The 15,655-nt window shown below is 52.4% G+C and overlaps 1 protein-coding gene across 1 annotated transcript in view; it reads left to right on the top strand.

Moving 5' to 3' along the window:
• The window catches only part of LOC104067020 (electrogenic sodium bicarbonate cotransporter 4), a 33,217-nt gene extending 21,731 nt beyond the window's left edge, over window positions 1–11,486 (top strand). Inside the window, 11 exon segments of the mRNA XM_054088835.1 lie at window positions 1,799–1,860; window positions 2,296–2,496; window positions 2,893–3,006; window positions 3,654–3,815; window positions 5,534–5,712; window positions 5,817–5,889; window positions 6,064–6,132; window positions 6,987–7,160; window positions 7,255–7,416; window positions 8,693–8,760; window positions 9,271–11,486. Of these exon segments, the coding sequence (XP_053944810.1) occupies window positions 1,799–1,860; window positions 2,296–2,496; window positions 2,893–3,006; window positions 3,654–3,815; window positions 5,534–5,712; window positions 5,817–5,889; window positions 6,064–6,132; window positions 6,987–7,160; window positions 7,255–7,416; window positions 8,693–8,760; window positions 9,271–9,436 (1,430 nt within the window). The 3' untranslated portion in view covers window positions 9,437–11,486.
• Window positions 11,487–15,655: the final 4,169 nt, after the last annotated feature.

Here is a 15,655-nt window from a genome sequence, read left to right as displayed (position 1 = left end):
ATCTAAGACCTGCCACGCAATGTGTTCCCAATGCATCCATCATTGCAAGGAGAGATGTCACCTGCCGTGTTGGAAATAACGCTTATTTGGTTTAATTTTGGGGGGTGATTTTACGATTTCTCTTTATCAATCACCCGCTGAGTGCCCTGATCCGCTTGGATTCTGAAAGCCCTGCATGCAGCGGGCAGCACCCGCTGATGAGGCAATCCTTTCCAAATCGAAACCCTGCCAGGTGGGACCCACAGGACAGTGAAACCCAATGCCCAACACAATCCCCAAGGGCTGAAATCTCCTGAACGGGCCTTACACCACCTCCATCCACCCGCTGCCGTGGCTTCACCCAGAGGGAAGGCAAAGCCTTTACCCTTTTCCTGAGCAAACCCTGGGTGGCTGAGAGGCATTTGCACCCCAAAAACCTCGAGCCTCTTTGCAGCCCAGCCTCACTCCTCGCCCTCGCTGCCCTGGGCACCCAAGGCAGCAGTGTCTGTGTTGGATTTTCCATTCCTCTAGCTATTGAGAAATTATGTTTATTTCCCCCTACATCCTTTTTTTTCTATTTTTTTTTAACTAGCTCTGATTTTTTATTATTATAACTGATTTGTACCATATTTGTCTCTGCTGCACACATCAATTTGGGCTGATTTCAATCTCAAGTGAGTATCGCCTTCTAAATATTAAAACTATTTTAATATTTGATACTCTTCCCCCCCTGGGGCTTTTGTTGTTATTTTTTTTTCCATGTATTTTACTTTTCTCCCTGCTCTGATAAAAGGGTTTGTGTAGAGCCCTTAGGGATCCTCTTAAAATACCACCATGGTGTGATGCCCTTTAAGATGCAGAAACCAAAAATAGGGCTGGTTTCTGGAAAAATAAAAGGTTATGGAGGAAAAAAAAATTAAAACAAACCCAAACTAATAATAATAATATTAATATTTTTAATGCTGCATTTGCCAGTGCCTGGTTTTGGCAGCCCTGGGGTCTCTGCTTCTAACCCAGCAGTCGCTTCTCCTTCATTAATCCTTGGCGCTGGGATGGAGGCGGCAGGTCGGGGCAGCTGAAACTCCCACTTGGTGCAGGAAGAGGATGGACCAGTGGGAAGAGGGGGGGCAGAGCAGTCCTGGACCTTGCTTTGGGGCACCCCTAAAGAACGTGGGTGCTCCTGAAGCTGTGGAGCTGCATTGCCTGAAGACCCAAGCGGAGCCACTTTTTGCCCTGGAGGAGAAGGTGCTGTGGGCTAGAAAAGATGTGGGTTTTGCAGTGAGACACCAAAACATTCCTAAAATATATATATATATAAAAAAACCCCAAACCGCCCCAAAAAGGAACCAAACAAAAAGCAATTTGGGCATGATTGGATGCCACTCATCCAAAAGTAACCGGCTTTTCCACTCTTCAGCCCCCATGGTTTAAAGGCGCAGGTGCCAGGATGCTCGACCCTGCTGCCAGCAGCTTCCCTAGGGAGCTCCTAAACCCACCTTTTCCCTGGCACTCGGCAGCTGTGGAGGGAGAAGCCACCGAAGGAGAAGCCACCGAAGGAGAACCCGTGTTCTCCACTGGCACATGGGATTAATCAGGGAGAAGTCGCTGCGGGGTTAGAAACAGGGGGATTTCTCCCCAAATCCTGGTCTGCCCTCGGGATGCCAAATCCCCACGCGGCTCTTGGAGGATGTGCTTGACCTCGTGGTTGCTTTTATACCGACTGGGCTGAGCCATGCTTCTCCAGGTGAAGCCCAGCTGCTTTTAATACCAAACCCTCAATATTAGCCAAAAACCTCAATAACGACCTCCTTCCCCGCAGCCAACGCGACCTTGTTCGATGCTTCAGCTCCAGTAGCACCAAACACCACTAACGTTTCTCTGGTAAGCGAGTTTTGTTCATCCTGATGGGAAATTTGGGACAAGGGAGGGCAAATCCAAAGGGCTTTTGTGTATGAGGAGTGATGCACACTGCCTCAGAGCAAGGGAAGAATGGGATTTGCATTGATTTGGGTTCAGGGGTGGGCTTGGTGCCGCCATATCCCTACTTTTGCCTACATTAATAGCAGTTCTGGGGTTTTCCTGTGGTTATGGGGCTCCTGGAGGCAGTGCTCCTGGGAAACACCCCTTTCCTTGCCCACTGCAATAGCTCTGAGTACTAATTTTGCCTTTTGGCTGGGAAATACCCTTATCCTTGCATGTTGTAATTCCTTAAAATACGAATTTTACTTTATTTGGCTGAAAAATCCTCCTTCCTTCACACATGGCACTTGCTTAAAATGTTAATTTTGCCCTTTTTTTGGGGGGGTTTCTCCCCAGTACAATACTATTAACCTCACAGCTCTGGACTGGACTCAGCTGAGTAAGAAGGAATGTCTCAAATACGGCGGCAGCTTAGTAGGGAAATCCTGTAAATTTGTGCCCGACCTGGCCCTCATGTCCTTCATCCTCTTCTTCGGGACCTACTCCATGACCTTGACCTTGAAAAAATTCAAATTCAGCCGCTATTTCCCCACCAAGGTAAGGAAAGCGCTGGGTTTTACCCTTTTCCTTTCCAAAAGGGAGGAAAACCAGGAGTTATCAGATTCTTAGCTGGATGCAAAGAGCTCCAGGAAAATAAATCCGTACATCCAGGAGGCGTTGGTAGTGATTAGAATCCTCCCTGAGCTTTTAGCTGCTGATTTGGCTATTGCATGCCGAATATCCCATCACCTTGCTGTGCAAAGGGGAAAAAAGCATATTTTGTGGGTTACACCCGAGTTATCCATGGGTGAGCAGAGCTGGAAAGCCCTAGTGAAGGATGGCAAAGCGGGAACAATCCTCTGCATCCCATTAACGAGCCTCTCCACCCCATTAATTACCGTTTCCATCCCATTAATTACCCTTTCCACCCCCGTTTCCCCATCTTGCCTCCAGGTCAGGGCTTTCATTGCTGATTTTTCCAATGTCTTCTCCATCCTCATTTTCTGCGGAGTGGATGCCTGTTTCGGACTGGACACCCCCAAGCTCCATATCCCCAGTATCATCAAGGTTTGCCCACACCGGAGGGGACCCCTTGCTTCTCCCTCTGTGCTCTCTTTCCACTTTCTCACTGGTTTTTGGGGAAAAATCACAGCTCTTGTGGTGTCTGGACGTCTTCTTACAAACTGCTTTGTCCTTTCTGGGGGAACATTCTAATTCTCTGCTTTTTCCTTCCCGTTTTTTTTGTTGTTTCTTCCCCCCTTTTCTCTTTCTCTTGCTGCCGGCAGCTGCGTAAACTTATTAGCGATTTCTCTATCTTTATGTCCATACTAATGTTTGTGGGGCTGGATGTGCTTTTCGGACTCAACACCCCAAAGCTCCAAGTGCCTACTGACTTTAAGGTAATAAAAAAGCACTAAAAATCCCCTTCTGGAAGCTATGCTGAAAAATTCTCTTAAGCCATTGAGGGGGAATGACTTGGTCCCAGTGAGCATCTGGGGGGTTGAGGCATGTGGATGCTGGTGGTGGTTTGAGTACCAATGGGATCCAGGGATGGATGTGGAATAGGATGATGCTATGGGACAGGATGATGGATATGGGATAGGATGATGCTGAACAGGGCTCAGGGGTGATGTGGAGCTTCCTGAGAAGTCAGCACTCTCTAACTCATGCTCGGGCTTGGCTGCTGTGTCCAAACACCCTCTCTTCCCCTCCAGCCCACCCGCGTGGACCGAGGGTGGTTCGTGTTTCCCTTCGGGAAGAACCCATGGTGGGTGTACCTAGCAAGCGCCCTGCCCGCCCTCCTTGTCACAATCCTCATCTTCATGGACCAGCAGATCACAGCAGTCATCGTCAACAGGAAGGAACACAAGCTGCGGGTGAGCCAGGACTCTTCCCATGCTCGGGGGCACAGCGTCACGTCGGGTACTGCCTGCACCCTTGTGAGCACCCGCTTTCGGGTGCAGATTGGGTGCTGCTGCAAGACACGGGAGGTTCCCCCCTTCTCAGCACCAAGACCTCACCCTCTGCAAGATAAATTTTTGAGGTAACAAAGCCTCCAGGGGGTTAAATTCACCCAGTGCTGCAGGTAGCAGGATGATATGGGAGGGCATCGCAGCACAGGAGAAGAGGAGGCTGAGGGGAGACCTCCTCGCTGTCTACAACTGCCTAAAGGGAGGTTGCAGAGAGGTGGGTGTTGGTCTCTTCTCCCAGGTGACAGGTGATGGGACAAGAGGGAATGGCCTCAAGCTGAGTCAGGGGAAGTTTAGATTGGACGTTAGGAAAAATTTCTTCACAGAAATGGTTCTCAGGCACTGGAACGGCTGCCAGTGAGGTGGTCAAGTCCCCATCCCTGGAGGGGTTTAAAAGGCGGGTAGATGAGGTGCTTGGGGACATGACTTAGTGGACAGGCATGGTTGGAGTTGTTGATGGTCCCAAAGCTCTTTTCCAAACTAAGCCAAGGGCTTCCAAACCTTCCCAATACTTTCTCAGGGAAAGTGTTTGTTTTGCAAAGATGCAACTCAGGGTCCATGAACAGCAAGCGCAACGCAGACGCCCGTAGTCAGTGACCTGCTGGAAAGGGAGGGCTCCGGTGCACGGGACTGGTTTCCTTAAGACAGTCATGCTTCCTGACAGCAAATGTCAGCTACCAGGACATCGTTTGGGAAAGCAAACAATATATAAAGCACAGAGCTTTCTCACCTGATTGTACCTGCAAAGCTTAAAACACCGCGGCTTGCAAAGATGACAAGCGGCCGAGGCAAGATACAATATCCCTAATTATTTATTCGAGATCTCCTGACATCTCAGATTTGATGCTATCTGTTATGTCCTTATTAGCAATCCCTCTGTAGGCGTCAAAAACTAGGAGAAGGAGTCAGGGATGAGAAGAGCGAGTGTTTCAGGGCACAGAGTGTGTGGTCTCCAAGGATCACTTTGCAAGATCAAGCTCCTCATACTCTGCATGAACACTGACAGTGATGCAGTGTGCACGGAGACGATGCAGAGGGGGCCACAGCAGTGCAGATGCACGATGGCAATGTGGGGTGCATCAGCACAGTGTGGGCTGCATTACAGTGATGACGGGTGTACCAGGGGGATGCAGGGTGCACTGTGGTGATGTGGGGTGCACCGGTGTGATGTGAGGTGCACCACAGCCATGATGGGCGTACCAGGGTGATGCAGGATGCCTTGCAGCGGTGTGGGGTGCATGATGGTGATATGGGGTGCACCGAGGTGACCAGAGTGGACGGTAGCAATGTAAGGTGCACGGTGGCCATGTGGGGTGCATCTGTGTGATGTGGGGTGCGTTACAGCAATGATGAGTGTACCAGGATGATGCAGGGGGCACCAGGGTGATGCAGGGTGGACCACGGTGATGAAGAGTGGTCCATGCCAGCGTGGGGTGCATCAGCATGATGTGGGATGCACTGCAGTGATGATGGGTGCACCAGGATGATGCCGGTTGCACCAGGGTGATCAAGGGGTGCAATCGGGATGTTGCAGAGCACATCCCAGGGGAAACCCCACCTTGCTGAGTGAATGTAGGAACAGGTTCATGAGTTCCCCCTTGACCCTCCTGGGTGCTGTGTTGCAGAAAGCAGCGGGCTACCACCTGGATCTCTTCTGGGTGGGCATTCTCATGGCTGTTTGCTCCTTCATGGGGCTGCCCTGGTATGTGGCAGCCACCGTCATCTCCATCGCCCACATTGACAGCTTGAAGATGGAGACAGAGACCAGCGCCCCAGGGGAGCAGCCCCAATTCCTGGGTGTCAGGTGAGGAAGGCTCTGCCACACTCTTCTCAGGGGGCGGAGGATAATCCAGATCCAGCAGAGGGTCCAGCTAGCATGGCCTCATCCTGCTTCTCTCACCCTTCCAGGGAGCAGAGGGTAACAGGCATCATCGTCTTTGTGCTGACGGGCATTTCTGTCTTCCTGGCTCCTATCCTGAAGGTAAAACATCACCATTCCCACGCCCCTGCCCCCTGCCTGTGGATGCTGGGGGCATGGGAAGAAAAGATTGGGCTGGATTTTCCCTCCCCACACTCTGGCCCCCAGTGCTGGTCCCCATCCCTGGGAGCTGCTGCCTTCCATGGGGTAAGTGCTGTGTTTTTCCCCTGTCCCCAGTACATCCCCATGCCGGTGCTCTACGGCGTCTTTCTGTACATGGGTGTCGCATCGCTGAACGGCATCCAGGTAAGTAAGTGCTCCTCCTCCTCCTCTTCCTCTTTAGTGGCCACAGAGGGGTCCTTTGGAAGGGTAGAAGGGGGGTTTTGATGCCAAAATTTGCATGCATCCAACATTTCAAGAGGCATGGGAGAGCAGATATCCAAAACCTCCAAGAAATGTCAAAAAGCCCAATTTCAGCCATGTCCTGGGCTGCATCAGAGGTGGGACCAGCAGGGCAAGGGAGGGGATTCTCCCTGTCTACTCCACACTCATGAGACCCCACTTGGAGCCCTGTGTCCACTTCTGGAGTCCTCAGCACAGGAAGAACATGGAGATCTTGGAGCCACTCCAGAGGAGGCCACAGAGATGATGCGAGGGCTGAAGCACCTCCCGTAGGAGGACAGGCTGAGAGAGTTGGGTATATTCAGCCTGGAGAAGGCTGAGGGGAGACCTTAAAGCAGCCTTCCCATATGGAAAGGGGCTCCAGAAAAGCTGGGGTGACACTCTTGGTCAGGGAGTGCAGGTTGAGGGGAACAGTTTTGAGCTGCAAGAGGAGAGATTGATATGAGATCTTAGGGAGAAATTCTTCACACCAAGGGTGGGGAGGCCTTGGCCCAGGTTGCCCAGAGCAGTGGTGGCTGCCCCATCCCTGGAGGTGTTCAAGGCCAGGTTGAATGGGGCTTGGAGCCCCTGATCCAGTGGGAGGTGTCCCTGCCCATGGCAGGGAGTGGGACTGGATGGGCTTTGAGGTCCCTTCCAGCCCAAACCATTCCATGATTCTATGATTCCTCATTTTGGGGACTAAAAGTGGGTTTATCTGGGCAACCTGGGTGCCAGGGGAACGGGGCCAAGGGCTAACACCAGCCTTCATCCCACCACAGTTTTGGGACCGCTGCAAGCTCTTCCTCATGCCTGCCAAGCACCAACCTGATTATGTCTTCCTCCGACACGTGCCACTGCGACGCATCCACCTGTTCACACTGGTGCAGATCATCTGCCTGGCCGTTCTCTGGATCCTCAAATCCACCGTGGCCGCTATCATCTTCCCCGTCATGGTAAGGCAAGCATGGCTTGATCCTGTGGTTGTTCTCAGGTCTTGAGATGAGAGATGCTCTTGCAGGTCCCACACTTGCATCTCTCCACTCCTAGATTTTAGCCCTGATCCTGGTGAGGCGGTTGCTGGATTTTGTCTTCTCCCAACATGACCTGGCTTGGATTGACAACCTCATCCCCGAGAAAGAGAAGAAGAAGGAGGATGACAAGAAGAAGAAGAAGAAAGGCAACAAAGGAGACAGCAGTAGTGATGAGGAGGTGGGTCCAGGATGGGTGGGGGCTCCTGTGGTCTGCAAGGGCATCCTGGACTGGCCGGGGAGGGAAAGGTCCCACCAAAGCCTGCAGGTTGGTGGGTTTGGGATGAAGGTCTTTCATTCATGGAGGTGTTTCAGCTGATTGAGGGGTGTTAAGTGATGCTTAGGGGCTGGCCGGAGGCTCCAGGGGTGCTCAAACTGTCCTGAAAGCTGGAAAATTACAGCCAAAATGAAATCACTGGGGAGAAGAGCCAAGATCCCATGGCTGAGGGTACAGCACCTGTCGTATGGTTGTAAAGCATCATGAACCCACCCAACTCCCTGCTGCAGCCCTTTCCCCAGCAGAAGGGCTGACGGTTTATTTGGGAAGAGGAAAGCAAGGCCTCCTCATTGTCATCATCACCCAGCTCTGGAGGGTTTGGGTCCCTTTGGGTGCTCCAGGTGGTGTTGGAGCTCACCCAGGTACTGCTTTCACCACATTTCCCCACTTTCTTCCCCAATTCCCCCATCCCTCAGTCATTAGGATCGCCACGGAGCTCCTGCCATCCCTGCCCCGACACTGGGGTCCCATTGCCTCAGTCAAAAGTAAAGAGCGCAGGAGCCTCTCTCGCATTCCCTGCCGCTTCCTACCCCTGCAACAGGGTCTGCGCAGCCGCCGATGACAGGAACCTTGCCTGGATCCATCCTGCTGAAGTGGGGAGGAGGGTTTGCTCAATTTAAAGCAAGTTTGAGAGGATGCAGCAGGCTTCGCGCTGCTAAAAATTTGATATTCCAAGTGGCTGGGAAGCCAAAACTCTCCTGGGTCTCCTCCTTGAGCCAATGCTGATGGGGATTTTATATATACATGTATATGTAAATATAATTTGAAAGGTTCTGAGCCTCCAAAAGCAGGGGATGCACAGCTTGTGGTGGCATCATCCCAGATGTGTTTAATTTGGCTCAGCCTTCTGCCCAAAACCTCACATGTGAGCTGGTGCAAAGCCAGCCGTGACCAAAAATGGTCAGGATAAATCTGGGTGAGTTTGTTCCAGCTGCGGCACCAGGTGGCATTGCGATGCCAGCAAGTTTTAACGTGACAATTCATTGACTCCATCCTCAAGCTGCTGCCAACAGGGGGTGGTGGGGCCTTTTGCTTTCTCTAATCACACCCAAGTCAGCATTTCTCAGGAGCTTTTCTCCTCCTCCCACTGATACAGTAGCAGGTTGGAGCAGGGGGATGAGTGGTTTTCTGGGGGGCTCCTTCCTCATTTGGGAAGTGTTTCACCTCCATGTCCCCTCAGGAAAGAGGTCCTCCACCTGGAGCTTTGCGTTCTGATTCCTCCCCGAATGGTTCAGACATGGATCGCAGGTAAACAGCACCGAAGGGACTCCCCCAGCCCCGGGGGAACAGCACCCGCCACGGGGAACATCTTTGGGGTCGCTGACGATGCCCCTGGCTGAGCCTTCCTCGTTCCAGCCGCTTCCCATCATCCTTGGGCATTTCTGAGATTTCTGAGTGTATTTTGGCACCATCTCTCTGTATTTCGGGTGGGTTTATTCGCTGGCAGGGATGCGTGGCATGACACATCAAGCACATGGCACGAGAGGGTTTAGTGCAATAAAAATGCCTCTGGGTAACAGCCACAGGGATTTTTTAGGATTGGGATGTATGTCTGAATCCTGAAAGCCTGGGATTATTCTCCACCTGCAGCTGTGAATTCTGCAAATTGTCCACCTTAAAGGCAAAATAACCTGGGTTTATGTATTCAGACTGGGGTAGTGTCAACCAGAGCCCTTTCTGGGGGTGCCGGGGTGGCTTTGGAATGTGGGTGCCCACACCTGGATGTTCACTTCCCTCTCCCCTCCTCCTCCTCCACAGTATTACGCTTCACCTGAAGATCTCATGCCCATCGTCTCCCGCATTTAACTACTCCCGAAACCCCATCTGTGCTGTGCCCCAGGTGAAGATAGAGATGGAGTCAGACTACGAGGACACCGACACCGAAAAACAGCCCCGGGACATGGGCAGTGAGACCACGCTATAGCCCCGCGCAGCGCTTCCTCTGCCATTTATATATATAGAGATATTTATATATTCATATATATATATATATATGAAGCAAATTGGGCTTATTTTTCTGTATGAGATGGAGGAGACCGGTGGCCTCAGGGCTCTGTTGCTGCAGTAGCTTTTAGTGCCACAAGTTAAACGTGTTGTTGAATTTCCACCCTTTCTGCCACACAAAAACATCACTGCTGGCAGCAAAACAAGGCTGAAAGGGTGGAATTGGTGATTTTGGCCTCCACTCGCCCTGGAGCCGCTGCTGGGCTGGAGGAGCTGAGGGTGGCCGGGGCTGTGGGAGCAGCTGGGATGCTGATGGGACAGGGACTGTGCTGGGGGGATGTTTTCAAGGGGGATTTTAGAGTAGGGAGGATTGCATGGCTGAGAAGGAAGAGGGAGAGCGCATCCCTGCTTCCCAGTCCCTGGAATTGCAGGGCGGCTCTGGAGGAGGCTTGTTTTGGGAAAGGGATGGAGCATCAGCCTTTGATTTGGTGAGAGGATGCTGGTCCAAGCCCAACACAAGGGGAGTCCCTGCTCGCGGTGGGACAGCGGGGACACAGGAGGGACGTGCGGCTCTGTTAGCCCGGTTGGGACACGTAGGAGGGGACGAGGAGCTAAGCAGGGTTGTGAAGGAGCAGAGGGCCTGGAGAGATGCCTGAGGAAGGGAAGGAGGAGCAGAAGCCAGGCTGCAGTGGGAGAGCAGAGCAGGGAATGGGGCCTTGGTTTCTGTAGGGAGTCAGGAGTGGTTTCTGCAGGCAGCAGGGCACAGTTTCTACTGGGAAACAGGAGTGGTTGCTGCAGCAAAGCCCTTTGGTCGCCCGTCCCCACGCCCTCACCTGCAGCTCTCCCCAAGGGGCTGATAACGGCCCTATCTCTGCCTCCAGACTGGAGCAAGAGGTGCCCGAGCCGTTCTCCCGCTGGAGGAGCCGCTCTGCCTGCCCAGCCCCTCCACCGGGGGTTTGCACCCACTTAACTCCTGATTATTCGCACTTGGTTTCACATCAAGTGGCTCATAACAGGGAGGGGAAAGTGAGCATGTCCCCTGTCCACATGCCCACCAATGGTCTTAGGCTCTCCACTTGGTCTCGGTTGGTGTTCTGGCTCCGAAAGGGGCTCTTCCCACCCATCGCTGCCTTGGGTCCTCCAGGAAAGGAAGGGAGAAGGTTGGGTGTCAGCACAGGCACCGAGCTCTGTCAGCTCTGCCCAGCTCTCACCACCTTTTTTTCCAGCGGCACCAAGGCTTTTAAAGGGTTTTTTCCTCCCATGGGCTAAGCTCATCTGCAGTTTAGAGACACTGGTCTGAAAGAACACTCTCAATTCTGTTTCTTTTACTCATTTTTGCTAGACAGATTCTTTTCTTTTGCTCCATTTCAAGGCTGAGAGAGCCCCAACCCTTTCCCCAGGCAGGAACAGCCTGGTGTTTCCACCAGCCAGAGGGGCAGTCTGGGACCCCAGTTCAATATTGCAAATGGTTTGAACCACGTGTGGGACAGATTCCACTTCTCTGTAAACAGCCCAGTCCAACAAGAAACACTTGAATGCAGTTTCTTATCTTTAGCAATTGTTTCTGGTCCGAGTGCACCTGTGGAAACACAGCCCGAGGAATAACCCTGCGCTACTCCCATCACTGCTGAAGTGAGAGCCACGTAGCCTGATGTTAACAATAAGAACTCTTTCACGTTGAACACACCGTGTCTGCTCTGTAGTGTCTTGTACCGGTTTCCTGTTGGCAGCTGAAGCCTGGTAGAGGTGGGCTTAATGATTTTCATCACCCACGTTAATTTTCTTCACCCAGTGCATCAGCTTGGCTATGCAGCAGCCCCAGAAAGACTTGGTGGACTCTGGTCAATGTTTCCTACAGCAGAGCAGAGGTCACTCCAGCATCCAGCTTGTTTTGACTAAATTCGCCCATTTTGCAAAGTTCACTCCCGGTTTATACTTTTTGTATCTGAAAACAGTGGAGCGTCTCAGATCCACCACCTCCAGTACAGAACCGCTTTGGCCTTTTTGTATTTATCAGTGATAGAACCCAATAAACCTCCTATCCATGAGCCTCGTCTCTTTGTGTTTCTGGTGTGGAGCCCTTGAACCCCACCTTCCCTCCCCTCCTGGTGTATGGTCACTCTCCCTCAGGAGAGCACCAGGAACATCGGGCTGGTGCCAACTCCCCCGGTACCTCCAGCACCAGCCCTTCGGCATCGCAAGGGAGGGGGTGGAGTCCCCATCCCTGGAGGTATTTAAAAGACGGGCAGACGAGGTGCTCAGGGACATGGTTTAGTGGCAGATAGGAATGGTTGGACTCGATGATCCAAGAGGTCTTTTCCAACCTGGTGGATTCTATAACAAGCCTTTCCTCCTCCCAGAAAGGTGGGATCTGTCTTTCCAGGGAACACGTGAAGAGGAAGGTGTCCAAGACTTACCTCGCCACCCCCAGCCGTACCATGTGTAAATTTTGCCCCTCTGCCTGAGGCATCGCAGCCCTGGGTAAGGTTCAGGCGACAGATAAGCAGAGCTTGCAGTCACACGTGTTTACACTGTCATGGGTACGTCATTAGGAAACAGTCAGGGAGCTGAACAGGTTTTGCTCGGACATGAAAGCAAGAGACCTGCTCACTTCTCAGCTGAGTTGCTGACGTGTGCAGCAGTTGCTCGGCTAAACTCAGGGGAAAGCCAGGCCTAACCAGGGACTAGCCTAGGACTAGGGGCAATGGGTAAAACTGGAGAGGGGCAGATTTAGAATCATAGAATCATTGAATAGATTGCATTGGAAGGGACCTTAAAGATCATCCAGTTCCACCTCCTGCCATGGGCAGGGACACCTCCCACTGGATCAGGGGCTCCAAGGCCCATCCAACCTCGCCTTGAACACCTCCAGGGATGGGGCAGCCACGGCTTATCTGGGCAACCTGGGCCAGGGCCTCCCCACTCTCATGGTGAAGAAATTCCTCCTTATGTCCAGTGTAAATCTTCCACTCTCCAGTTTGTACACATTGCCCCTCATCCTATCACTCGTGGCCTTTGTGAACAGCACCTCCCCAGCTTGCTTGTAGCCCCTTCAGGTACTCAAGCTGCTCTAAGATCTCCTCGGAGCTTTCTCTTCTCCAGGCTGAACAACCCCAACTTTCTCAGCCTGTCCTCGTATGGGAGGTGCTTCAGCCCTCGGATCATCTTTGTAGCCTCCTCTGGACCCATTCCAACAGCTCCATCTCCTTCTTGCATTGAGGATTCCAGATCTGGACACAATTCTCCAGATGAGTCTCACAAGAGAGGAACAGAGGGGCACAATCCCCTCCCTCGCCCTGCTGGCCACGCTGCTTTGGTTGCAGCCCAGGACACGGTTGGTTTCTGGGCTGCGAGTGCACGTTGCCGGCTCATGTCGAGCTTCCCATCGATCAGCATCCCAAGTCCTCCTCCTCAGGGCTGCTCTCAATCACATCATCCCCATTTCTGTATTGAAACTGGGGATTGCCCCGATCCAGGTGTAGGACCTTGCTCTTAAGGGCCTTGTTGAACCTCATGAGGTTCTCACACCCCCACTTCTCCAGTCTAAGTCCCTCTGGATGACAACCCGTCCTTCCAGTGTGGCATCTGCACTACTCATCTTCGTGTGATCTGCAAAATTGTTGAGGGTGCACTTGATCTCACTGTGAATATCATTGATGAAGATATTAAACAGCACTCATCCCAGTACAGACCTCTAAGGGACACCATTTGTCATGGATCTCCATCTGGATTTTGAGGGCAGATTTAGACTAGATATAAGGAAGAATTTCTTCAGTATGAGGGTGGTGAGGCACTAGAAGAGGTTGCCCAGGGAAGTGGTGGCTATCCCATCCCTGGAGGTGTTCAAGGCCAGGTTGGATGGGGCTTGGAGCCCCTGATCCAGTGGGAGGTGTCCCTGCCCATAGCAAAACCCAGCTTATCTGCACACTAGAATAACCTGTGACCAAATTTTTCCCCTTTGGAGACACATCAGTGCCCTCTGTTGAGACAGGGACAAAAGCTCACCCTGACTGAACAACTGCAAAAGCAACAAAGCACAAACAGGGACCATCTGCTCACTTGGAAATGTGTGGACAAAACAGTGAAAAAGCTCTCAGTGTTGAGGGTCCAGTGCTGGGGAAGCTGGAAGAGGCAAAGCCTTTCAGGAGAACATGGGAGAAAGTTCAGAAGTGGTGGGAGACACGTATTTAACTTCTAACCCCCATCTCCCATCAGCCAAGGCCATGGCAATTAATCCCACCTTTCCTACGCTCGGCAAACAGGCATCGGCTGTGGTTAAAGCTGTCCCAAAGGCCCATTCCAAGAAGGCATGAGCTGAAGGAACATCCACTAGGAAACCCAAACAAATTAATGAGTTAGTTAATGATTTAATGAGTTAATTGAAGTTTTCAAACAGGTGATATCTGTGTTATTAAATGGACATTTTCATAGTGCATTCGTTCATGCACAGATTCATAGAATCAAAGAATGGTTGGGTTGGAAGGGACCTGCAGCACCAAGTGGTTCTGAACCTTCAAAACCAGCAGTTCCAAACCCACCGTGCTGAGTGGTACCAGAATCACAGCATTGAGCAGTTCTGGATCTGTCGTGCCAAGTGGTACGGGACCCACAGCACTGAGCGGTTCCGAACCGAGCATCAGGCACCAAGGTATCAAACCCTCTGTACTGAGTGGGGCCAGAGCCACAGCACCGAGCAGTTCCAAACCTGCAGCACCGAGCGGTTCTGAACCTGCAGCACCAAGCAGTACTGAATCCTCAGCACCAAGCAGTAATAGACCCACAGCACCAAGCGGTTCTGATCCTGCAGTGCTGAGCAGTACCAGACCTGTAGTGCCGAGAGTTCTGAACCCGCTGTGCCAAGTGATACCAGACTTGCAGCACCGCGTGGTTCCAAACCTGCAGCATCAAGTGGTTCCGAACCTGCAGCCCTGAAAGTGCCGAACCCGCAACACCATGTAGTTCCGAACCCGCTGTTCCGAGTGGTACCCGACCTGCAGCACCAAGCAGTTCTGAACATGCTGTGCTGAGCGGTACCAGACTCACAGCACAGAGAGGTTCCAAACCCTCCAAACTGAGCAGTACCAGACCTGTATGGTTGGACTCGATGATCCAGTGGGTCCTTTCCAACCTGGTGATTCTGTGTAATTCTGTAGCACTGGGTTGTTCTGAACCCACAGTGCTGAGTGGTACCAGAGCTGCAGCACCGAGCGGTTCTCAAACCACAACACTGAGCAATACCAAAACCATTGTGCCGAGCAGTACCAGACCTGCAGCACCGAGTGGTTCTGAACTCACAGCACCGAGTGGTTCCGAACCCACAGTGCTGAGCAGTACCAGACTGCTGAGTACCACCAGAGCACTGAGTGGTACCGAACCCATAGCACAGCCTCAGCTGAGCGGAACCTGCGAGTGTGGAGCTGCTGGTGGGAGCAGCGAGCCCACCCCCCAGCGCTGCCCCAGCTGCACAGACACAGTGCTGGATGAATCCTTTACCACACTGTGAGAAGACCAGGTCCAGAGCTGCGGCAGCAGGTTCCTTCATTCCCAATGGAGGTGTTCCGTAGCCCTGGCTCTGCTCTGGGAAGGGGGAGCTGGCAGACATCACCTTGCAGCAGCTCCCCATGCAGCTGATAGGGAGGAGAAAAAGAGGTATTTCCCATTTCTTGCCCTAGAGGGTGGTGAAGCCTGGGAACAGCTCCTGGGGAAGCAGTCATGGCCCCAAGCCTGGCAATATTCCAGAAGTGTTTGGCCAACACCCTCAGACACACGGTGTGAATGTCGGGGTGTCCTGTGCAGGGACAGGAGTTGGGCTCAAAGATCCAGAGGAGGCCACGGAGATGATCCAAGGGCTGGAGCACCTCCCATACGAGGCCAGGCTGAGTTGGGGTTGTTCAGCCTGGAGAAGAGAAGGCTACGGGAGACTTAGGGTAGCTTCCAGTACAGAAAGGGGCTCCGGGAAAGCTGGGGACAGACTTTTTAGCAAGGCCTGTTGTGACAGGACAGTTTTTAGACTAAGGGAGGGGAGATTTAGACTGGATATAAGGAAGAAATTTGTTACACTGAGGGTGTTGAGGCACTGGCACAGGTTCCCCAGGGAGGCAGTGGATGCCCCTGGAAACATTCAAGGTCATGTTGGATAGGGCTCTGAGCAACCTGATCTGGTTGTGGATGTCCTGCTCCTGCAGCGGGCTGGACTGGA

This window comes from Cuculus canorus, chromosome 26 (assembly GCF_017976375.1).
Source record: "Cuculus canorus isolate bCucCan1 chromosome 26, bCucCan1.pri, whole genome shotgun sequence".
NCBI lineage: Eukaryota > Metazoa > Chordata > Aves > Cuculiformes > Cuculidae > Cuculus > Cuculus canorus.
The sequence above is the reverse complement of the archived record's forward strand: the minus strand, read 5'-3'. Positions and strand labels throughout refer to the sequence as shown.